The sequence below is a fragment of the Stegodyphus dumicola genome, chromosome 9 (assembly GCF_044657685.1).
Source record: "Stegodyphus dumicola isolate Sdum_Otavi_A_Nest chromosome 9, ASM4465768v1".
NCBI classification, from domain to species: domain Eukaryota; kingdom Metazoa; phylum Arthropoda; class Arachnida; order Araneae; family Eresidae; genus Stegodyphus; species Stegodyphus dumicola.
Genome location: NC_140776.1, coordinates 151,674,982 through 151,696,701, shown reverse-complemented (window position 1 = coordinate 151,696,701; position 21,720 = coordinate 151,674,982). Strand labels below are relative to the sequence as shown.

Genomic DNA, 21,720 nt, shown 5'->3' with positions numbered 1-21,720 from the left:
CATCACAATTGCAAAAGTCCTTATAGGTACTTCTAGGTACTGCAAAAGAGTGTACTTAGGAATTATTATAGGTAACAAGCTTAACTTCAGACAACAATGAAGCAAAAATTTAACTTAACCATGGCAAGTATGACTGCTACTTGGAAAAAAAAGCAACCTCTCTCTATAAAAAATAATACTATTTAAATCTATTTTGCGACCAGCACTTCTTTATGCTAGACCCATTTGGAAGATGCAGCCAAGACAAATTTAAACAGAATCCAGATCCTGCAAAATAATGCTCCCTATGAAATGACAAATGCATCCTGGTTTATCCCGAACACCCATCTTCACAACAGTTTAAATATTAATACTATTCAAAGCTGCATCCAACCAACTGCAGAGAAATTCTGCAAAGGAGTACAAGTTCACTATAATCCTTAAATTGCCTCTCAGCGGAGTTCCTCCACTGATGAATACAAAACACCATTATCCAGTGGACGTGTTAAATCGATAACAAAGAAGCACTTCATTGACATTTACTTAAGCCTCCAGCAACCTTGTCTAACAGCTTTACTATGTACACCTACATGAGTCATAATGGGTCCTCCTCCAACATTCTTTTGCCATCAGCTGATGGCATCAGATGTGACTCTCTCTCCCTTTGATTGATTGGCTCTCTTCAATCCCCCCAGATGTTTTTTAACTGAAGTGGAGAAGAGAATGCTGTGCATTCTGTCATTCCATTTAAATATACATTCTTCTTTGTCATCATCAATTCATATTAGCTCTCTTTTTCTCCATTTACGAAAGTGTTATTGTTTACAGCTGCAGTAATGGTATTAAAATCTTCTTGTTCATTTGATTTTTGTTTAGACTTTTGAAAACTGTTTAAAGATTTACTTTGCTCTTGAAAACCTTCTTTAGAGAGCTCTTACAAAGCTTTTTTAATGCCCTAGCTTGTACTACCATCACAACAATTTATTTTCCTTACTAGAGAAGTCTAAATAAAGAAAGCTTACACACCGAACGTCTGCATGTTCCATAACATTGAATTATCAAGAGAAAAATTCAGTAATCAAGGAGTGTGCAAAAAAAAAAAAAAAAAAGAAAAGATAGTTTTATATCTCCTGTTCTAATTGGCCGATTGACGAAATTCAACTTGTGTTTTTCATATCTCAAAAGCACGAGGATGTGTATTAGATTTATATATAGCATTGTTGTAATATAGGTATTTTAATGCAAAATCAGACTTTTTTCTGAAATAACATGACAATTTTTTTCAGTATTTCAATTCTATGACTCAAATTACGCCAAACTACAAAGCTTTGTAAAAATCGCTCAAGTAATTTTTAAATCATTTTAGTTCCTCAATGTTAATTGAGTTTTGTATATATTTATTAATCTGTCTTTTTTTATTGAACTTAATTGATTCTTCCTTTCACATTTCGAAATTTAGGCTCATTTCAAATAAAATTCACCCATTTTGTATGATTTATTTTTAAAATTTGTATTTTAAAATAATTTTTATAAATTTTTCAAAAAACATTTAGAATTATAATCTGTAAAAGTTTTAGCATCATCTAAAAGCAGACGTATTTCTAAGCATACCTGCAAAAAATTACAGTTTTTAATTCAAAATTTCCAAAGCTATACATGAATTTTATATATTGGCACGTTTTGAAATTTGGCATATTTGTTGAAAGCGATAAAACCTCAGATGTGGTTTAGACACTTTGCTAAAATTATTTGGAAGTAGAAACAATATGCCTTTTTTTCCGCTCATGTATGATGTAAAAAGGTAGGAATGAGGTGCCTTTTTTTCTGCTCTGGCATAATGGAAGGAAATGGTTATGGTTGGTTAGAATAATGGAATTCGTTGCCATATATTAAGAAGTTCGCTAAGTGAATTATTCTTGGTGCAAACTGAAAATTTTGTGCCAAGATAAAGTTTTGAGTTTGTCCCTAAATTTCGCACCAAAATTTACAAAATTTGGCATAATTTGAGTCGTAGAATCTAGGCATAATTCGAGTTGTAGAATCGAAATATGGAAAAAAATTGGTATGTTTTTTCAGAAAGAGTCCGATTTTGCGTCAAAATACCTATGTTAGAACAATGCTATTATATATCTAATACATATCCTAAGTCGCGCTTTCGAGACATGAAAAATGCTAGTTAAATTTTATCAATCAGCCCAGCAGAACGGGAGATATCTCTGTCTCCCCCTTTTTTTTCCACAGTGTACATAAATTACATCATTAAAAAATATCTTTAATCAGTGTTGTCCTGCGCAAGGGCATTCTCTCCTTAGGTGGGTAGCTTTTTGTATGCTGTGGTCATCGGCTGCACATGCCTTCAGTTGACATCACACTGTTTAATAGCTGCCGGCGTGACCAACTGGCAACACACATTGCTTTTACTTTTGAGTGTTGAAGGTTTGAATGTGGTGTAGAAGTTTCATCGATTTAATGAATAGTTGTGTAAATGAAGTAATTGTTAAGTGTTGTGGAGTCAATTATAAGAATTAGCATGAATTACATCCTTCATGCTTGCAGAGCTTTGCAAAAAAATTTTTGTCATTGTTTCTTCAAAATGCAATTTAATTCATTATTGCAAATACTAATATCTACAGAAATATTTATCTATTGTTGTAAATATATGTAATCAGTATATTATTGAATTTTATGGCCATGTGTGATATTTATTTCATTTATAGTGATGCAGATTTTGTAATTCTGAATTGAACATCTTTTAAATTCTGTAACTAGCTCAATTATAAGCAAGATATTTAGAGAATTCTGACCAACTTAGTGAGATTCTAAAAGTTTCCGTAAAATGCATTTTGGGAATCCAAAGAGCAATTTTTCTGAAAGCTTCCAGAAAGTTGAACAACCCTTTATATGTGGCTGCATTTGAGCTGTGGGAAGTTAACCAAACAATGAGTTCAGAAATGTGCAATTCGATTGTTCAGTGACTGTTGTTTTTGAAATTACTTTGTGTTATATTTCGTACTCATTGAGTAGAATTTATTTTATCTCTGTTGTTCTGCTAATGCTATTTATAGCTGTGTATATTGTTATGAACTGTTATTTTGTTCAATAAAATGTTCATTTCTTTCTTTTCACCTAGCATAATCATTAAGGAGATCTTTATGAATCTGTAACTCATAATAATATGTTAATTTTTTTAAATTTATATTGTTTAAAATATAATCATAAATTTTAGAAAAAAATAGGTTTGTGATGCCATAGTTTACAGAAGGGCTGAATTTATTTTAATTTTCATCTTATATTTTTGTCTTCCCACTGTTGTAAAAATATAAAATGTTGCAAAGTAATTCAATTGTGATAGATTGAACAAATAGAAAAAAAATATTGTTAAATTTGCATATAATATATCAACACAGATAATTTTTAGTGGGCAGCGTTTCATCACTTTTTCAATCTGTCTATGTTAAATCAAAATATAGAGGTATAATGATATTTAGTGTTTTGTCTCAGCAAGCCTTATTTATTTTAATAGCACAGCCCAAAAAAATTTACTAATTTTTTTCATTACCAGACATTTCAAGTGTTCCAGAAGGAAGCCACAATAAAAGAAATGGAAGCAAAGTTGAAACAGTCCACAAATAGCAATACTATTCATATCCAACTTCTTGAACAACTGGTCGAAGATGGGAATGAAGAAATCTTAGATTTTATGATATCAAATGACGATCAAGGTGAGATTTTCTATTTTACTTTTTTAATCATGAAATAGCAACTAGGTGACAATTATTGTAAGTTTTGATGTATTTTATGCCATGAGGATTTCTTGAGGGTATATGAGTATGTGTGTGTAATAATTATTAAAAGTTTGCAAGTTTAATTACTGTGTAATATTTACCATTGTGATTTCTCGAATGAATGTACCGTAATTTCCGGAAGAAAGGCCGCATCAGCGCAAATGCCGCACTCGAGAAAAATGACGGGAAAAAAATTAAAATTACACAGAAACGCCGCAATAGATTAAATTGTGCGTGACATCGTCGTGGGCCGTATAGATGCAAAATCTCAACCTAAGTCCTGATATATGACATACCAGTTAAGAAAAATGCATGAAATGAAACCATAACTCAAAAATAAAGGTAAGAAATGTGGAAAATATATTTACCTTCACTTATATACTTATATTTACCCACTAAAAAAGTCCATATTTGTAATACTCAGTATATTATAAAAAACGTTGCAACAACGAAATATTAAATTTGAATGACAAAAGGAAATTTTAAATTTTACTTACAAAAGGAATTGCAGCAAACTATACATCATATGAAGCCATCTTAACGATGTTTTTACTAATTTCCACGCACTTCCTTCCCACTTTGCAACTTCTTCATAAGATGCTCTATACATTTTACTGCTTTTGGTATACGTATGCAATCCTTCACTCATCCAACACTTCCACCTCTTTTGGACTTCAGCTTTGAAGGATTTATTACCTGACGAATCTAACGGTTGTAAGAGTTTTGTCAAACCACCAGAAATTATTGCTTCGGTCGTAGACAATTTTTGACACGTGGTTTTCACCGACTCAAGTAAATGAGCACGCATGGAATCCATTATCAATAACCCTTTTGGTTGGAAAAAAGATCCCATACGACACTGCCAAACTTTTTGTAGCCACTCATGCATGAATGTTTCACACATCCGGCCGTTCTCGTTTGCACAAATAATTACGTCATTAGGAAAATCTCCCTTCGGAATAGTCTTTTGCTTAAAAAGGATCATCGGCTTTAGCTTGTCATCATTTGCGGCACAAGCTAACACACATGTAAATGACATTCTTTCATACCCCGTCGTAAGCACAGATACAGTTTTTGCAACAGTTTCATCAACAGTTCTGTTTGCAGGAGAGTCGAAAGCTAACGGCGTTTCATCCATATTTATTATCTGTGACTGAAGAAGTTTTTTTTTTTTGTCAATAATATCTGTCACATATTTTAGAAAAGATGCCTTTTTATCCTGCCAGTCCATTGGTAATTGTTGCCCGACTGTTGTTCTAGTATGCACAGAAATATTTTTTCTTTTCATAAATCTGCTACACCTCCTTTGAAATCATTTATGTTCATTCATTTTGCTATAAATTTTGCTTGTAAGCAAATTTTTACAGTCGAAATTGCCATTCCCTTTCCTCGTTGCTCCTTTATCTGGTTTGCAAGGTTGTCCTCTAAATTTGGCCATCTTACAGTACCACTTCTTTTGGTTCGTTTCTGTTGTGGCATATTTTTAAGAAGTTCTTTTTCAGTTCTCCAATGTCGAATACATCTCTCGTCCACTTCAAACTCTCGAGCTGCTGCTCGATTTCCAATTTGTTCAGCATGTGAATTTACATTAAGCTTAAAACCAGCAGTATAGCTTCTGTGCCATTTAGGTGATATTTTCAAAATTTTTCCGCTCCCTTCTTACTTAAAAACTATCCAACAAGTACTTGTACCAAAACTGATGGGATCTATGTCTGGCAGAATGCTAAGAAAAATCGATTCATGCTGAAGGGGAAATACGTCAGAGTTCGTTATTGTGAGACAGGTGGAGTTGTGTCCGCCTTTTTTTGAAAAAAATTGCAGAAAAGGCTGGGGTGAGGAGAGGATGGGTCCTGGAAGATTCATCAAATGGAAGAGGAGAGAGACTATTCAAACTGATGAGAATGTTGATTTGAAAAGGGGAAGAATGTTATTGTTCTGAGATCTCGTTTAGGGTGAATAAGGCGTGTAGGTCCGTTCAAGGGAAAGAATGTAAACAAAATAACGTTCGCAAAAAGCAACTGAGTGTTCTTTTGTGTGGGAACAGCACCAGTCTATGCACAATGGCAAGGCCATCCAAACTATGTACAATGACCATCATAGGAAATATTTTATTTTTAGTGCACCTAAACGCCACATGGGTAGAAATGCTGCGCCCGCTGAAAATTTAAGTTTTAAACACGTAAACGCCGTGGCATTTCTTCTGGAAATTATGGTAGTTTCTATTATTTTGTAAGCTTCTTCTTGTTGTAGAAAGAAATTAAGTATTGATAGATTTTAGATATTTAGCATGTCAAGTCTAGAACTTTAATTGGTGCTTTTGGATTATTACCCCCACCACCAAAAAGTTGTGAACTTATTGACAACAAATTTTTTCTCCAAGCTAATACATGAAAGGCAACAGTCATTTTCAAAATGGTGTTGCACCAAGAATTTCACACAAGAGTAATCAGTCAATAAAATTGAAAAGCAAGAAATGTCAGTACTAAGCCACTTACCCTTTTTGAGAGGTTCTTTTTTGTGTTGTTCTTCTCATGTACACAGCAGTCTGCTTCAAAAACATCAGAGAATTGTACAAACTCGGCATCATGCAACATATGCACTGAGCACTTGGCAAAACAGATGTGCTATGCGCATACGTGGGTTGCCACATAAATACTTTTTGGTGACATCGGAGGTTGCCACATAGCTATATGAGCGACATACTGCTTTGCTTCGTTAATACTTTTCAGTGGGCTTACAGGTAATCACTAAGTATCCTTTAAAGTTTTAAGTTGTTATTCTTTCTAAGGTCAAAAATATATATTTTCTTAATGAAATATTTCATCATTCTGAAATAATATAGTAATTAGTGAAGGCTGATTGCTAGTCCAACTCAAAAGTGTGGGTTTGATACTTGCAAAGGACTTTGTTGTATATGTTCTTCCACCTGTTCGTGTTAATGTTATATCTGTCTCCTGTAGTGCACCCTGGGCAATGCTGCTAATGATAAAATGGGTGAATGACTAATGAGTTTAATCAATCTTCATAAATGTTTAAAGAGCAAAGTTCATAGAAACACCTGAAAGCATCATTAGACCTTTCTTATTTTTGACTTTGGGCATTATTTAAGTGTGCCATATGAAATTACTATCTTATTTTCCTCTTTTCTCATTGTAATGTTGTAGGTGGAAACAGAATTACATATCTTTCATTAAACTGTTATTTACGTGGTAAAGTAAAAGTCTTACTAGTAAAAAATTCAAATCTTTAACAATATTCAAATGACCATACTGGAAAAAGTATGTGCACTTATATGTAGCAGTAAATTCTTTTATTCTTTTTTGTGTACTGTAAAAGGTGTTAAATGCATTATTTAGTGCACAGACATTAAATATATAAGATTTGATTTATAATAAATCAAAATTATATGTCAGAGTCAGCATATATTAATTTACAATTTTTAAGCATTTTGAAAATTTAAAGCTATCAGTTGATATTTATTTTTATTTTTTATTTTATTTTATTTATTATTATTATTATTATTATTATTATTATTATTATTATTATTATTTCTTTTCTCTGTTGAATTTCTTTTTCGGGTAAGGATATTTGCAAAGATTTTAAGAAAATGCAGTTTCTGTAGGGAGAGATTTTGGCTTTTCAGAAATATTATGGTACAGTACCTGCATAGCTTAGTTTCATAATGGACTGAGCAGTGGAGGTACTATATCTGATATACTTATAGATATTCATCATATTGTAATTAAATTTCTACTGATAATGAAATGTACTTTAGGAAATACATAACAAATCCTTAATTTTTTCAGTTTCTGGAAGTCAGTGTAGCTCTAGATCAAGTTCTCCTGTTGAGAGGTATTGTTTTATTTATTTAAAAAAGACATATTCAAAACATTTAACGCAGCATGTTTTAAATTTTTGTTGCCTTAGTATGCCCTTTTATTTGACATTATTAATTACTCCTTCATGATATACTTGGGCAAAAGCTTTTCTTCTAGTTCTATCTGCATACCAGAATCTTAGTTCGTCCGCCACTTTTTTGTCATGTAATTTCTAGCATCTAATTCCTCATATTGCTTATCATTGTAATACACCGTTATGGTTTTTTCCAATACTTTTATATATTTGCTTACAAGTAATCCCTGTTGGTATCCAATAAATGCTATCATATTAGATTAACATAATTTAAAAAATTAACAAAAGATCTGTGCATAGTAAGTGGCAGTAATCTGAATAAAATAGATCAGTGGTATTCAGACTTTATGGCTGTGTGATCCTATAAGAATGCAAATGATCCAAAATGCATTTTCATTACCTCAGTCAGTATGTTTACCCGTGTACCATCAATTCATATTTTTTAGGATTTTTATTGCAACTGGGGTTATGATCAATAGTTTGAATACTGCTAATATAGATTATAAAACTAGCTAAAAAAATCCAGCAGAATCTTTATTTTGCTTAGTTTTCCTTTTGAAAATCTTGTTTTCCACTGAGCTCACGGCTGTACTACACTCATGTCCATAAATTAAGGATAATACAAAATCAGGCAAAGGAAGAGTTAGAAGCAAAACAAATTTGACTTATTTGTAAAGCTTATTTATTAAACAAAAGGTAAAGAACAAAAAAAGATGCTATATGTTTGATATTATTAAAAAAATTAGTGATTTTTTCTCCCTGGAGAAAATTGCAAAAAAAAAAACCTATTTACAAAAAACCAATATTACATGGTTGGTATGATTGTTAGTACATTGTATGTCTCCCAGACGATGCAATACAGTCTGTACAATGCCTAGGCATGCTGAGTATCAAATTATCAATCTGATCTTGGGGGATGTTACACCACTCAAAAAGCAATGCTGTCCGAAGTTCCAGTAAACATGTAGGAGGAGGTTGACAAGCTGCAACTTGTCGGCCAAGCATGTCCCACACGTGCTCTACTAGATTCAAGTCAGGTGAGAATGCTGGCCAGTCCATACGGGTGATATCCTCCGATTGAAGGCATTCGCTTATGATGTTTGCACGGTGAGGACGGCATTGTCATCCATAAACACAAATTGTGCACCCATGGCGCCCCGAAACAAACGTACATGTTGTTCCAGAATGACGTCTCGATAGATTTGGCTTGTCATGGTTCCAATTTGAACATGCAGGTCAGTTCTGGAACCCAGAATAATTCCACCCCAAACGAGCACTCCTGCACCACCGTAACGGTGTCGTTCAATGATGTTTTCTTGGTGGTAACGGGTACCTGGAGCTCCACATTTGAAAGTCCGACGAGAAACAGACTGCAAGCTAAACCTGAACTCATCGGAAAACATCACACAAGCCCACTGTTGCGGTGTCCACAATGCATGCTCTCTACTCCAGGCTAACCGCAGGCGACAGTGAGTTGCAGTAAGTGGAACGCATCTGACAGGTCTACGAGCATATAGACCAATCTGCCCTAAGCGTCTGTACACGGTCTGCCTTGAAATTGTCGTACCAGTGGCTGAAGAGAGCTGACGAGACAGGTCTGAGGCTGCGCTCCGCCTGTTTCTTTTGGCAGTAACTGCCAAATACCGGTCCTCATTCGGCGTTGTAACTCCGGGGCGACCTGTGCTGTAACGTCTACTCATATTACCATCATCTTGGAATTGTTGTCAAAGCCTGGAGATGACACTCTAGGCAATTCCAAGTTCGTCTGATACTTCCAGTTAGGTACGCCGACATTCCAGACGGCCGATAATTCTACCACGTAAAAAATCATCCAAAATGCGTCCTTGTGTCATAACTATTCGGTTATTGCACTGAAATGCTTATAAAGCACCTGCGAACAATTTTACTTCTTTGCCTGTATTCCTTATATATCACTCTCTTACACTCTCGTCATTGTGACGTACCATCGGTGTCATCTGGTTACTTCCTGAAATTTGCATATGATTCTTGAAGATGTGTGTAGTGATTTTACAGGTGATATATTTATTTTAGAGTTCGATTTCCGCGTGACTCCGAATTATCCTTAATTTATGGACATGAGTGTACTTTGATTCATGAATATACTTTGGTAAAAATATGGTTATTTTTCTGATCAAGATCCATGAAAAGTTAAGTATGCAAGAGTGCAAAGTTTTGTGATGTAAGAGAGTCCACTTTCTGTTTACCAATATCTGGTACTTTTGCTACAAAACTGCATATCAGATTAGAGGTTGGCATTAATAGTGTGAGTATTTGGAATACACTAGGTAAATTATTCCCTCAAAATTCTACTAAACATGATGCTGTTATCTTGTGTTCAGAAAACCCATGTTTGATTTAGGAAAATTGCTTAGATTTACTCACTGCTTTTGTGTGCTCACATTTCAGAAACAGAACCATTTCTTATTACTAATAATTCTTCATTGAAAAGAATATTGTGAATTTTCCAGGGATTTCTTATACACTTCCATTTCGCAGTTTGCTTGATCTAGCATCATTTCATGGGATATAGTGCAACAGCCTTTGTTAACATTGCTGAAGTTGATAAAATGTGACACTGCGTGACATGACTAGAGTGCCTGACTATCTTCATATGCTAGTTTTAGATGATATATGTTCTTTATTTATTGGATATTTGTTATTTTTTATTTGTTATGATCTATGTTTGGGATATTATTTGGTATCAGGCTCTGATTCTTGGGCTGCCAAAACTTAACTGGTCTTCAAGTTTGCTGTATCTGATGATCAATGTAGTTAATTGAATCATTTGACTCTGGTGGTATGGTTCAAGGGATTTTTTCTTTTCACAAGATAAAATGTTTCTTGTTGCTTTTGTAGAGCTCTGATTCAACTGAAACTTCATGTAGCGAAAAGTTTCCTAATTAGTCAGTTTGGGTTGTTTATGTTTTAGGTGTCTAAAAGTGCTGGTAGAATGATGTAATTAAAAATAATTCAGAGCAAATATAACATCACATTGTAACTCATAATACTGAATGCCTTACTCAGATTAAATGAGTTAAATTTGTTGTAGGTGTTACTAAATATGCCTTAGTTGCAAATACTGCAAAACTTTCAACTTGCCTTCATTATGTTTCTAAAAATGAAGCCTTTCATTTAGAAAGAATTTGTCTTGATTTTCTAAAACAAAGCTGTTAAGTCATTTTTGTCTAATTAGTTGTATTTGTGTAGATATTTTATGCTATATAAGTATAGACAATTTATTTTATTTTTTAGTAATTAGCAGTAAATTTTTTTCATTTCTTCTAGATCTTGCTAGTAAATTCATGATGCAATTGACTTTTCTATGATTATATAATGGTTTTCGAAATGGACATATTTTTAGTAGTTGCATAATGTTTAAATTGTTTTATTATTTTAATATTGTTATTTTATTTTTTTAGCTGTTGCCTTAAATTTATCTATCTTTCCATAGTAACAAAACACATTAAATATATGTATTAATATTTATTTTAGTAGTGTTTCTGAAGTATCCACCTTTTATCCTGCTAGTGACTGCTCAAAAAGCAAGGTAAGCTCATAATTATATTTTGAAGGTATAAAAGTTTATTAGATGCATGTAGTGCAATCTTTAATTCTCAGACTGTTTTGAATTACCATTTATGAAGTTCTATAAATATATTTCACCATTCCAGTAACAATGAAGCTATTAAGTCCCAATGAAGCTTTTTTTTAATGATTTATGAATGAAAAGTTTTTATGCAGTTAAGTGTTCCAAACTTTCCTGAAATTTTAGGTACTCTTCTATTTTCGGGGTACTGTATTCAGAAATGTACATATGTGTGTGTGTATATGGCATATATGTGTGTATGTACACATACATATGTACATACAATATATAGTTGCATACATGAACGCATGCGTACATTTCTGAATCCAGTCCTGATAACTTAAGAATGCGAAATTTTATGTATAATGCAAAAGTAAATTATAATTTTTTATAGAATAATTTTAATAAAAATAGTGCATATCAGGGGTGGCAAACCTTTTTGGGAAAAGTGCCGCTATCTGGAAGAAAAGTCATATGTGCTACTTCCAACTTTTCCAACATGCTAAAAATATGAGAAAGTGTTATTTATAAACTAATTATGGGATTTTCATGTAAATAGCACTTTTTTTTTTTATGTCTGAATATAGTGGAAATTATAAAAATAATCTAATAAATAAAACAAAAGTACAAACTTAGGTTTTATTGTTAAAAAATTGTTTTAAAATTTTGGTCAGTTAGTTTATGTATAAAATAAGAAATGAATAACTTGGAACATTTAATTCTAAATTGGTTAAACAATCAGTCCTTAATAAACGTGGCTTTTGAATTTCTAGTTTTTCTTCCAAGTCATCCATATTAGGATTAGTTCTTGAAGGTGCTGAAAAAACTGGTAGTTTTAGGTGCATATAGTTAATCTTGAATGATATTTTATTAAGTTCATAAAAGGAAACACTTCTTCACAAACTGATGTTGATCCAAATCTACAGTATCTGACATGAAATTGTGTAAATTTGGAAAATTGCTTGTTGGTACAAATTTTCAATATTCATCATAATTTGGATCACTTGCAATTGAAATAAGTTTCTTATATTTGCTTTCAGTGTGGTATGCTGCTGTAGGTCCATACTTTTAATTTGGGTTTCAGGTGGGTAACAATGTGTTGCAGAAAATTATATTAAGAATTTGTTAAGATCAGCACTTTTTTTTATCTCATTTAAAATCATCAAACCTAGTACTGAATGAATCCTGGAAAACGGATGTTAAATTTTTAAATCTACCGTAGTTCGAAGCATTATTAACCCTCTCACTGCGTACTTTTTTTTGATCAAAATAGGTTCAAAAATTGCATATTTTTCATTACATATTTCAAATCGACATATATTTTAGAGTTAAAATATACAAAAATTTTTTGTAAAAGAGTTTTTTCCAATATAGACTTATGTCATAAAAAAAAGGTTGGCAGTGAAGAATGATGATATAAAAGGAAAGTTTTGAAAATTAATATTGGTTAAATTATGATTTTTTAATACATAATGTAGACATATATACTAAATGATAAACATATATACTAGTATATATACTAATGAAAATATTTGCATGATGTGATATTTTGCATATCAATTTTGCACCACTGTCGAGCGTTTTTAATAGAAACTGAATTTTCAGATTCATTACTATCTGCAGAGGAATCTGAGAAATTCTGATCAGTTTTGCTATAACTATCCTCAATATACTTGAAATCAGAATCAGAACTACTATCAGTGTCAGAAATATCATCAGAAATGTAGGTTATATCACTCGCAAAATGCTTCCTGCCGGACATCTTTGAGCTCTGAAAAGTGCACGCAAAATGCTACATTACGTATTCTTGTATATTTGACAGAAATGTGGACACTAATGCCATCTGTTAGTCCATGTATAAATAAACAATTAAACATCACAGAAAGACTGAAAGGAAACCTTGAACGGGGAAAGAGCGTTTGCACAGTTAAATAGACGGCAAAAATTCATACCCGCAGAAATCGCGGGTTGCGCAAATTTTGCTACTTTTACGCTGCCTGAGGAAATCACGGGATGTGCAGCGAGAGGGTTAACTTTGGTAGTTAGTTTTTGCATTAATGTGAAATCTGTAAAGCTTTTTTCCTCCAAAATCAACACACACAAAAAAAAAGTTTGTTCACAAAAGTAGATGCATGACTAACTAGGGTAGAAAAAATACAATCTTTTCCCTGCGCTCTTAAATTTAAAAATTTTAAATGCTCCATAGTATTTGTAAGAAAAGCTGAATCCCAATCTTCATTTTTTCATCGGAAGCACTTACTGGGCAGTTCCTTGTTTTCTTTCAGATATTTAAACACACTTGCTCAAATTCTAAAATTTTGCGAGTACATTTCCTTTGGAAACTCATCATCTTTTTCCATTTTTTCTGGGAAAAGCTCACAAAATCATCATTGATTCAGAGCTTGTGCTTGTAATTTGTTGATGCAAATATGCTACAGGGTCAACAACAGAATGTGGGTTTAAGTCTTGGCACAAAAAGCTTCTTGATGAGTAATACAATGATACTTAAAAACTTTTATTCCCAAATAATTTTAAAGTAATGTAACAAAATATTTTATCCTGCCAACTGTGTCAAGTGATCCATCTGTGCAACCACTATCTAATTTTGTCAACTCTACTTTGTTAACTTGAATTACATTTTAAAATTCTTACTAGTTGGTGCAAATCGAGAAGCTCTTCCACAGTATCAGAATTATCGTTCATGTAATGCACAAATGGGCTTAACTGCACATTATCTACACTGTCATAGGTTTCATGCAGAGTTGATGAAAAATGTTTGCAATGTTATAACCCACAGTCAATTTATGTGCTAATATCCTGGCCGTGTCATCTATACAACACATGATGGTGTTTCTAGACAAAGCTGTTTTATCAACCATATTTAGAACCCGAAGGTGCGAAATGTTGTTTGAAAAGGAAATCTTATTATGTGAAAATATCAGGTAGCTGCTGTCCTTTTCTCTTTATACACCTCACTTCTACTTGAGAACTGCTAAGCCTTTGCCTGTTTTGATTTTTTTCTTTCTATGTTTAAAAATGTTCCTAAAGCTAGATACGGCATTGTTATTGCAAATATTTATGCTATGGCATATTACTGCTTTATTGGGTGATATTTTCTATGAAACTTTGCACCATACTTCATGTTGCAAAAATTTCTGGATCAGGGAACTAGGAACATCTTCCCAGCCCTCTTCTTCTGAAGGCATTTCCTCCACTGCATTAACTGCATTTTGATGTATCATTTATTGCCGACCTACTTATTCACATCTCAGGATCTTATTCATCATCCAAGACAATTTTGTTTGGAAAATTTCTTCATTATCAAAGGCATATATGAATGACCTTTTCATTGTAACATAACATATATCACTCACAGAGTAAACTCTAAAACATACTTCAATTGTTTTTTTGTTTTTTTTTAACCATAGTGTTGCACACCCAATTGATAACTGAGGAATCCTAAAACCTCGGAGCCACTTCCACATGATGCTTCATGGGCTTCTGGAAAAATTTCTCTTTGGGCTCCAAAAATGACAAATTGCCAAATGTTTTTGTCCAGATCTTGTGTTCTTGTTGAGCTATTTTAATACGTTGTGTGGCAAGAAATCTAATTATGTACAAAATAAACCCTAAAAATACTATCGTTAATGTAAAAATTAATTAAATAAAAATTATACGTAATATCGCAACAATACATAAAAAAATTGTCAAAAGATTTTTACAAATGTGATTACCAGAATGAATGGTCTAGATCAGGAGTGCTCAATTTTTTTTCTTTCATAGACTCCATCAGAATGGTTTTGTTCGGTCTCTCTCTATATTATACGGGATACAACATAATCATAATACAAATAATTGCACATAAAATAACTTGGAGATAAGTTACATTATATAAACAAAAGTTTTGAAAAAATGGTTAATTAGATTTTTTAAATTATTTTTATAAATTTTACGAATATAAGCAAGTTTTCAGAAACAAATTGCAAATTGTAATTGCACAAAAATTCAGTTGTAATTAATGTGATGGCTGCATTTGATATATTGATGTAATCTTTTTTAATATTTGGCATAAAACTGCTTAGATAACTTTTTAAATCAGCTTGTTGAAAAGTATTTAGCCTGTTTTTTGTTTTTCATTCTAATTGTACATTCTTCATATTTTTTTAATTCTGTTTTCTGGTGTTCATAGTTTTACTTTTTATTTTTTTTACTTTTTATTTTATTTATTTATTTATTTATTTATTGCATAATATTTATGTCTATTTAAAAAAATTAATTAAAAATTTATTAAATAATTTTACTTTTTTTTTTTTTTTTTTTTGCTCAATCATCATTTGACTACTTTGATCATTACTGACCCCTTCAAAATTTTATTGACCTCACTGGGATCACATGTTCTAGATAACTGTCAAATGCTTTAATCTTTGTGATAAAAATATCTATATATTGCAGATTAACTATAAATGTTCTTTTTATATGTACAGCATATGCTGTTTATTACTAAATAAGTTATAAAATGTTGTATGTTTTAACTAAGAATTTTCAACAAATAAGGAAATGTTTTATTATTTATCCTTTAAAACTGACTAAAATAGTCAGAAAAAAGTTTTTAAGTTGAAACCTGTGTAATTTTGCTTCTAACTCTGATCTGATATTTGTAGTAAGTTTAAAAACTTCAAATCACAAGAAAAGTAAAAAAAAAAAACCATGAATCTTTATAGCTTTTCTTCAATTTGACATAGGCTTTTGTGTTTGTAAGTTCTCAAACATTTTCTTACAACTTTGTGTTTAGATACCTACATAAATTCTGTCCGTTATATTTGTGTTGTATGGAAGATATTTTGATTTCTTTAGTATTTAAAGTGTGGCAACAGTTTCAAATAAGAAATCAGCAGTTTGAATACATGTAAGATAATAAAAACTTATAAAATCTTAGAAAATTTGAATATTACAAGTAAAATAAAATACAACTGATTTTTCAAATGTATCTCATTTTCTATAGTTTCAAAAAAGAAATATTAAAAAAAGAATTTCATACTTCATAAAACATTCCATGCATGAATTCCAAACTTAAAACGACAGTCTGCTTTTTCGATTGCATAAGAAAGAATAAACATGCTGTAGTTTAATTTATCTCAGCTGATGCATTTTTAATATTTATTGATCATAATGAATATTAATTTGTTATCATATTTAAAACACAGAAACGTCCAAGGAAAACAGGCTTGCCCTCAGAATTTTTGGCTGTAGAAAAAAAGCAGGCAAGTTTAACTCCTGCAGGTTCATGTCCCTCTGTTGCAGAAGTGCCTGAAAGACCCTCAGTCTCTAGATTAGCTTGGTCATTTGGTCCTGCCTTGCAACAGGAGTTGGACCTTGATAAAACTCTTACGTCATCTCCCAATTTTGCAGATGATCGAGGCATTGTGAGAGTCACAAGTGCTCCAACATCACTGCAGTAAGTTATCACTTTGTTTTAACAAACTGCTGTAATTACTAAATATATAAGATTCGATTTTTATATTATAATTAATTTTGTTACTTTTATTCTTTAAAATGATTCCGATATTCATGGTGATTCAAAATTTCTTCCAGGGTTCTGAAAATTTATTACAAAATAACTGTAACAAGTATAGCAAAAAGGTACATAGTACCATATAAAGAATTTGTCCAAGTTTGCACTATAAGCCTTCTCACATAGGTTTATCTGCCAAATAGCAGTTATAATGGTACAAGACAGTATGTGTGTGTTTAAATAGCATTCATTGGTGAGCACAAAATTTGTTGCAACTTTTCAGTTCATAAAATTCATACCATTTATGGTACAACAGAAATTTCATATAAAATCTCCTACAGACAAGACAATTTGTGTACAGTGCACAAAGTTCTATGAAACTGGCCTTCTATTTGATGCCAAAAAGCAGACCAATTGGCAGTGTCAGCTGAGATTAAACTCTGCTGCTTCAGGTATGCACATATCAGCTGGCACCATTAACATTCAGAGATTGTTCAATGCAGATGTTTCATAAACATGTCAGCAATGTACAGGCGAAGCATTCTGAATGATGTCTACATGTCACAGTGCAAAAACAGATAATAGTATGTGCAGTACATGTGTTGATGGCACTCTCATGTAATGTGTAAAGAACATTCATGTAACCTTCTGCCTGAGTGTTTTAAATCACGTCTATATGTTACAGTTCTTATGTACAAAAGCATGTTAAATGCCGGTGACACTGTCGTATAACATTTAAAGAATTCAATTTTCAAGCACTGGAGGAAATTGTGCCTCAGTCTACATTTCTAAAGCTTATGTACCTAATAAATTCATATAACACGATATGCAAAATTTTTGCATATTTTTAGATCATACATAATGATCATGTGTCTTTTCATCTGCTTTTCTTTAATGTGAATTAACTTACTTTGTAGAATTGATAAATTGGTTTAGAGAGCTGTTTTATATAAGCATTAAGCAAAATTTTTCAGATTATTAATTCAGAAATTATAATTTCAGAAAATTAATTCAGATTAATTATAATTATTAAGTATTTGAAAGAGAGCTAAGATTAAAATCCGTACCTCGTCATTTTACTTTAAGTAGAGGTATCTGTTCATACAAGGTATTTTTCATTTTAATTCTTTATAAACTGGAAAGCCAGATTTGAAACTTGCAGTTTTAGAAATTGTTGTTTTCTAATCTTATAATTTTGATCAAGATCTATTTTCATCAATTTTTATTACTTTATATTTGTGTTATGTATTTTCACTAACTAAAAATCAAATACTCACAAATATTCTGGATTTTTTTTTTATTTTAATTTTTATTTTTAAACATTCACTTTTTTTATATTTATTATTTTCTTTTTTATTGTTCAGTTTTGGTTTTAGATGTTCATTTTATTTTCATATTTATTGTTTTCTTTATATGTTTATTTTTAATTTTGAATTATTTTCATAACTGTTAGGATGAGGAATCTAGTTAGAATTGAAAAGGGGGAATCTTTTGTTCAGTGCTCTGAGTAAGTAATATGTGTGTAAAATGTGATAATTTATGTATATTTATTATTTATCTCTCTCATAACAGAGTGTCTTGTAATGCATTCATTGATAAGAAAGTTTGAATGTTGTGTAATAGAAATAGACTTTAAAGAATGCTAGTGGAAGAATAATTGAATAGGCAAAATAAATATTATTTTTTTGTATGCGAGTTATTTAAGTGGAGAAAAATTTGTCTCCTTCAGTATATAGAAAGAAAAAAAGTGTGATAGACAATACATTGTTTTAATTTCTATGAATCCATGTTCTCCAATAATTTTCTTAAATTGCAAACAAAATTTTTGATTCTATATTGCATAAAGATAAATTATATGCTCATTAAGATACGGTAATTACTAATAGGGTTAAAAAATGCAGTTGGAAGAAAGCTAGTGGATTAAAGCATTGTGATATCATAAAGTTATTACAAAATTTGAAGCAGTTAAAGAAATTTAAAAATTAGTTATTTTAATAGCTTTTTCAGAAAGTTGTTAGTTACAAGACTTAGAGATTCTTTTGAAACTGAGCAGAGAACAAATTATGTTGTTAAATATTCAAATTTCATATTGAGAATACAATTTGAGAAGTACTACATAAACTGTACTGCAGGGTATAATGTGCAATAATGCCTCAAAGCATTGACTTGCCTGGTTAAATCATCTAGACAAACAGTCAGTTGATCCACTGACTCCTGGACATTGATTGATTGGGTTGCAATCTTTGGCAGGTTGCTTGCTAGGCTGTCTCGAATTTCATTGTGTACACTAAAGTACTTTTTAGATTCTTGACATTTGCAGGGCTTTCTCTGTCTCAAGATCTCAAATGCCATCCATATAGTACTGTAGGGACAGGATTTTCCTTTTTTCTGTTGGGAAGTCCAAAAAGATGAGATGAAACAGTCTTTCAACATTTGTGGTGAGCTCCTGGATTGTCTCCGTGGGCCTCCATTGGTGAAATTTTAAGTGAAGCATTGTAAATACTTCTTGCTAAAGGCACCAGATTGAGCTTCAAAATCTAATCTGTTTTCAGGCAGAGTTTGAAGGATATCCACAACATCTGCTGTCAGAGAAGCAGTGAGATAGCAGGCCTTAGTTTCGGAATCCCATCCATTTGTATTTGAAACTGTAGAAAACTGAGTCTTGTACACTTTTCAGGAAGACACCATCCTATGTCTCATACTGTGTCCTTTAAAGAGAGTCGAGAAGACATAGGTAGGAATTTAAAGCTACCAGAATTGTTTCAGCTGTCACTATGGATTTCTTCAGGCTGTCAACTTCCCTGCTGAGTATGGAAACTCTAGCTTCAGTTTGTGTTTCAACGGTAGAAAAACCTTTCTTCAATTTGCTGTTTGAAAGCAGAAGCTCTTTCTTCAGTTTCACCAACTTTATTTTCAACTATGTCTATTTTTCCTTCCATAAGTTCTTCCTCCATCACTTTTTTCACTAGCATTCAGTTCCACTTCTGAAACCGAAATTTGTTGTGTGCATACGGATTTGTTATGGATTAAATGCACACAGAACCAGTAATAGCTTGATGTAATTTATTTTTTCCAAAAATACATTTTATAGTTCTGGAACTTTTCATGCAAAAGTACCCATATGGCTTTTCTCGGTATGACAGAGCGTAATCAGTAGTCATCTCTTCAGACTAGAACTAGAACTTTGAACACAAGACAGAAAGCCTCAAATGTGCAAGATAGCACTGGGGTCTATCAATACTCTGAGCTAAACTCTGAACCCCACTTTGAACTAAACTGAAACTGAAACTGAGGTGTGAAATAGTTTTCCCCTGCCCACCAAGAAATTTCTAGTGCCTTTGATTTCTCATAATTGCTGAAAGGCATACACAGTTACAATTGCATAGGGCTCGATACAATTACAGTTGCATAAGCATTGTCAGCAAATGGTAAGTAATTTTGGCATGATTGCCAAATTTGGAGATTAAAATTAGTCACCAAAACCATCACCAGCTTTTCACTATCTCATGTTACATTATGCAAGAAACATTACATTATACAACTATTCATGTTAGATTATACAAGAAATTCTACAATTTACACATTTCACTAAAATTATTTATATATATAGAAAATATGTAACAAAGTAAGAGATTAGAGATTGTTTATTGCATACATGTAACTCGGAAAGGCATAGATGAAAAGGTGACGCACAGATACAGCCATTGTTGGGTAATGCAATATCTGATTCTTACCCTTATGGGTGCAATATGCACCCCACAGCTTTGTCAGCTTAGCTCATCTTGAGACATTAGGCAATACACAGAAATGAGTAGCAACACATCTTAGCCAGAGGGAAACAAAGTGGAAAAGGGGCTATGCATTCATTAGAGTTGAGTCAAAAATATTTATTTTGATAGAAATCTTATTCAGTGATTGAATGAACCATGTCTGCATTGCATCCTTACATAGGATCTAATGATGTGAATAAGTTTGAAATAATGCAGATTAGACAGGTACGTTTTACAGAGTTACGATTTTAGGATAGGAAGGGGAAATTGCAAATTAAAATGAAGACAGGGTTTATACGATCCATAAAAGTCAGGTTTTTGGAATTGATTTTTGGTCCTTACTGCATCAGATAAACAGAACATAACTAATTTTCAAAAATTTCCAACCATACCTACATCAGGCTTTCAGGTCTGTACTGATAGCAGCTTTCTGTTTGGAAAGCAGCAGCAATGGCAACAGCCAGTCTTCTGTTACAATTCATGCTGATTATGATTTTATTTCTCTTTTTAAGCTATGCCATTTGACATAAAATCTGCCTGCTATTTAATAAACCTCTAGACTGAGCAAGTATGTGACGAAATGAGACATAAAAAAATTATTTTAAAGCTAACTGTTAGAGAAACATAAATAAAATGCCACCAATCTTCTTTCAAATATGTGCAACTATCATAAATGTAAATTATTTAATGCTACTTGATAATTTTATAAAATTTATTCTCAAATTTGTTTTATAATTATGTTTAATTAATAATACATCTTACTTACGGATCAATTTTATTCTTAGGATGTTATTACAGAAGTAAAGTTCAGGTATCGATAATGGAATTTATGGAATTTATTAAATTCCCATTTGCTGAAAGGCTCTTAATTTTTTTTCATTCATAAGTCTTAAAAGTCCTTTTTTTCCATATGCAGAAATGTGTACGAACCCTGTAGAAGATTGCAGAAAAATGTGACAAAATGAAAAATGTCGTCAATGTATTAACACATAATGGATGTATTTTACAGGAAGTTTGTGGTGAATGTTTTACTTTTTGGAGAATTTTTGAAAGAACAGTGAAAACATAATATTTGAATGTTTTATTTCTGATACTAGAAGTCTTTCTCTTAACATGTTTATTTTCCCTACTTTTGTGAGACACGAGAATGGAAAG

General features: G+C 31.9%; 1 protein-coding gene across 2 annotated transcripts in view; it reads left to right on the top strand.

The window, feature by feature from the left end:
• The window catches only part of LOC118200349 (kinesin-like protein KIF21A), a 156,750-nt gene that overhangs the window by 74,299 nt on the left and 60,731 nt on the right, over nucleotides 1–21,720 (top strand). The window contains exons 24-28 of one of the 2 annotated variants that reach the window (XM_085824243.1): nucleotides 3,542–3,701; nucleotides 7,571–7,616; nucleotides 11,193–11,244; nucleotides 16,488–16,738; nucleotides 18,249–18,302. In XM_085824243.1, coding sequence (XP_085680369.1) covers nucleotides 3,542–3,701; nucleotides 7,571–7,616; nucleotides 11,193–11,244; nucleotides 16,488–16,738; nucleotides 18,249–18,302 — 563 coding nt within the window. Of the gene's footprint in view, nucleotides 1–3,541; nucleotides 3,702–7,570; nucleotides 7,617–11,189; nucleotides 11,245–16,487; nucleotides 16,739–18,248; nucleotides 18,303–21,720 lie in introns of both variants that reach the window. The other variant, XM_035372309.2, reaches the window with a different exon arrangement.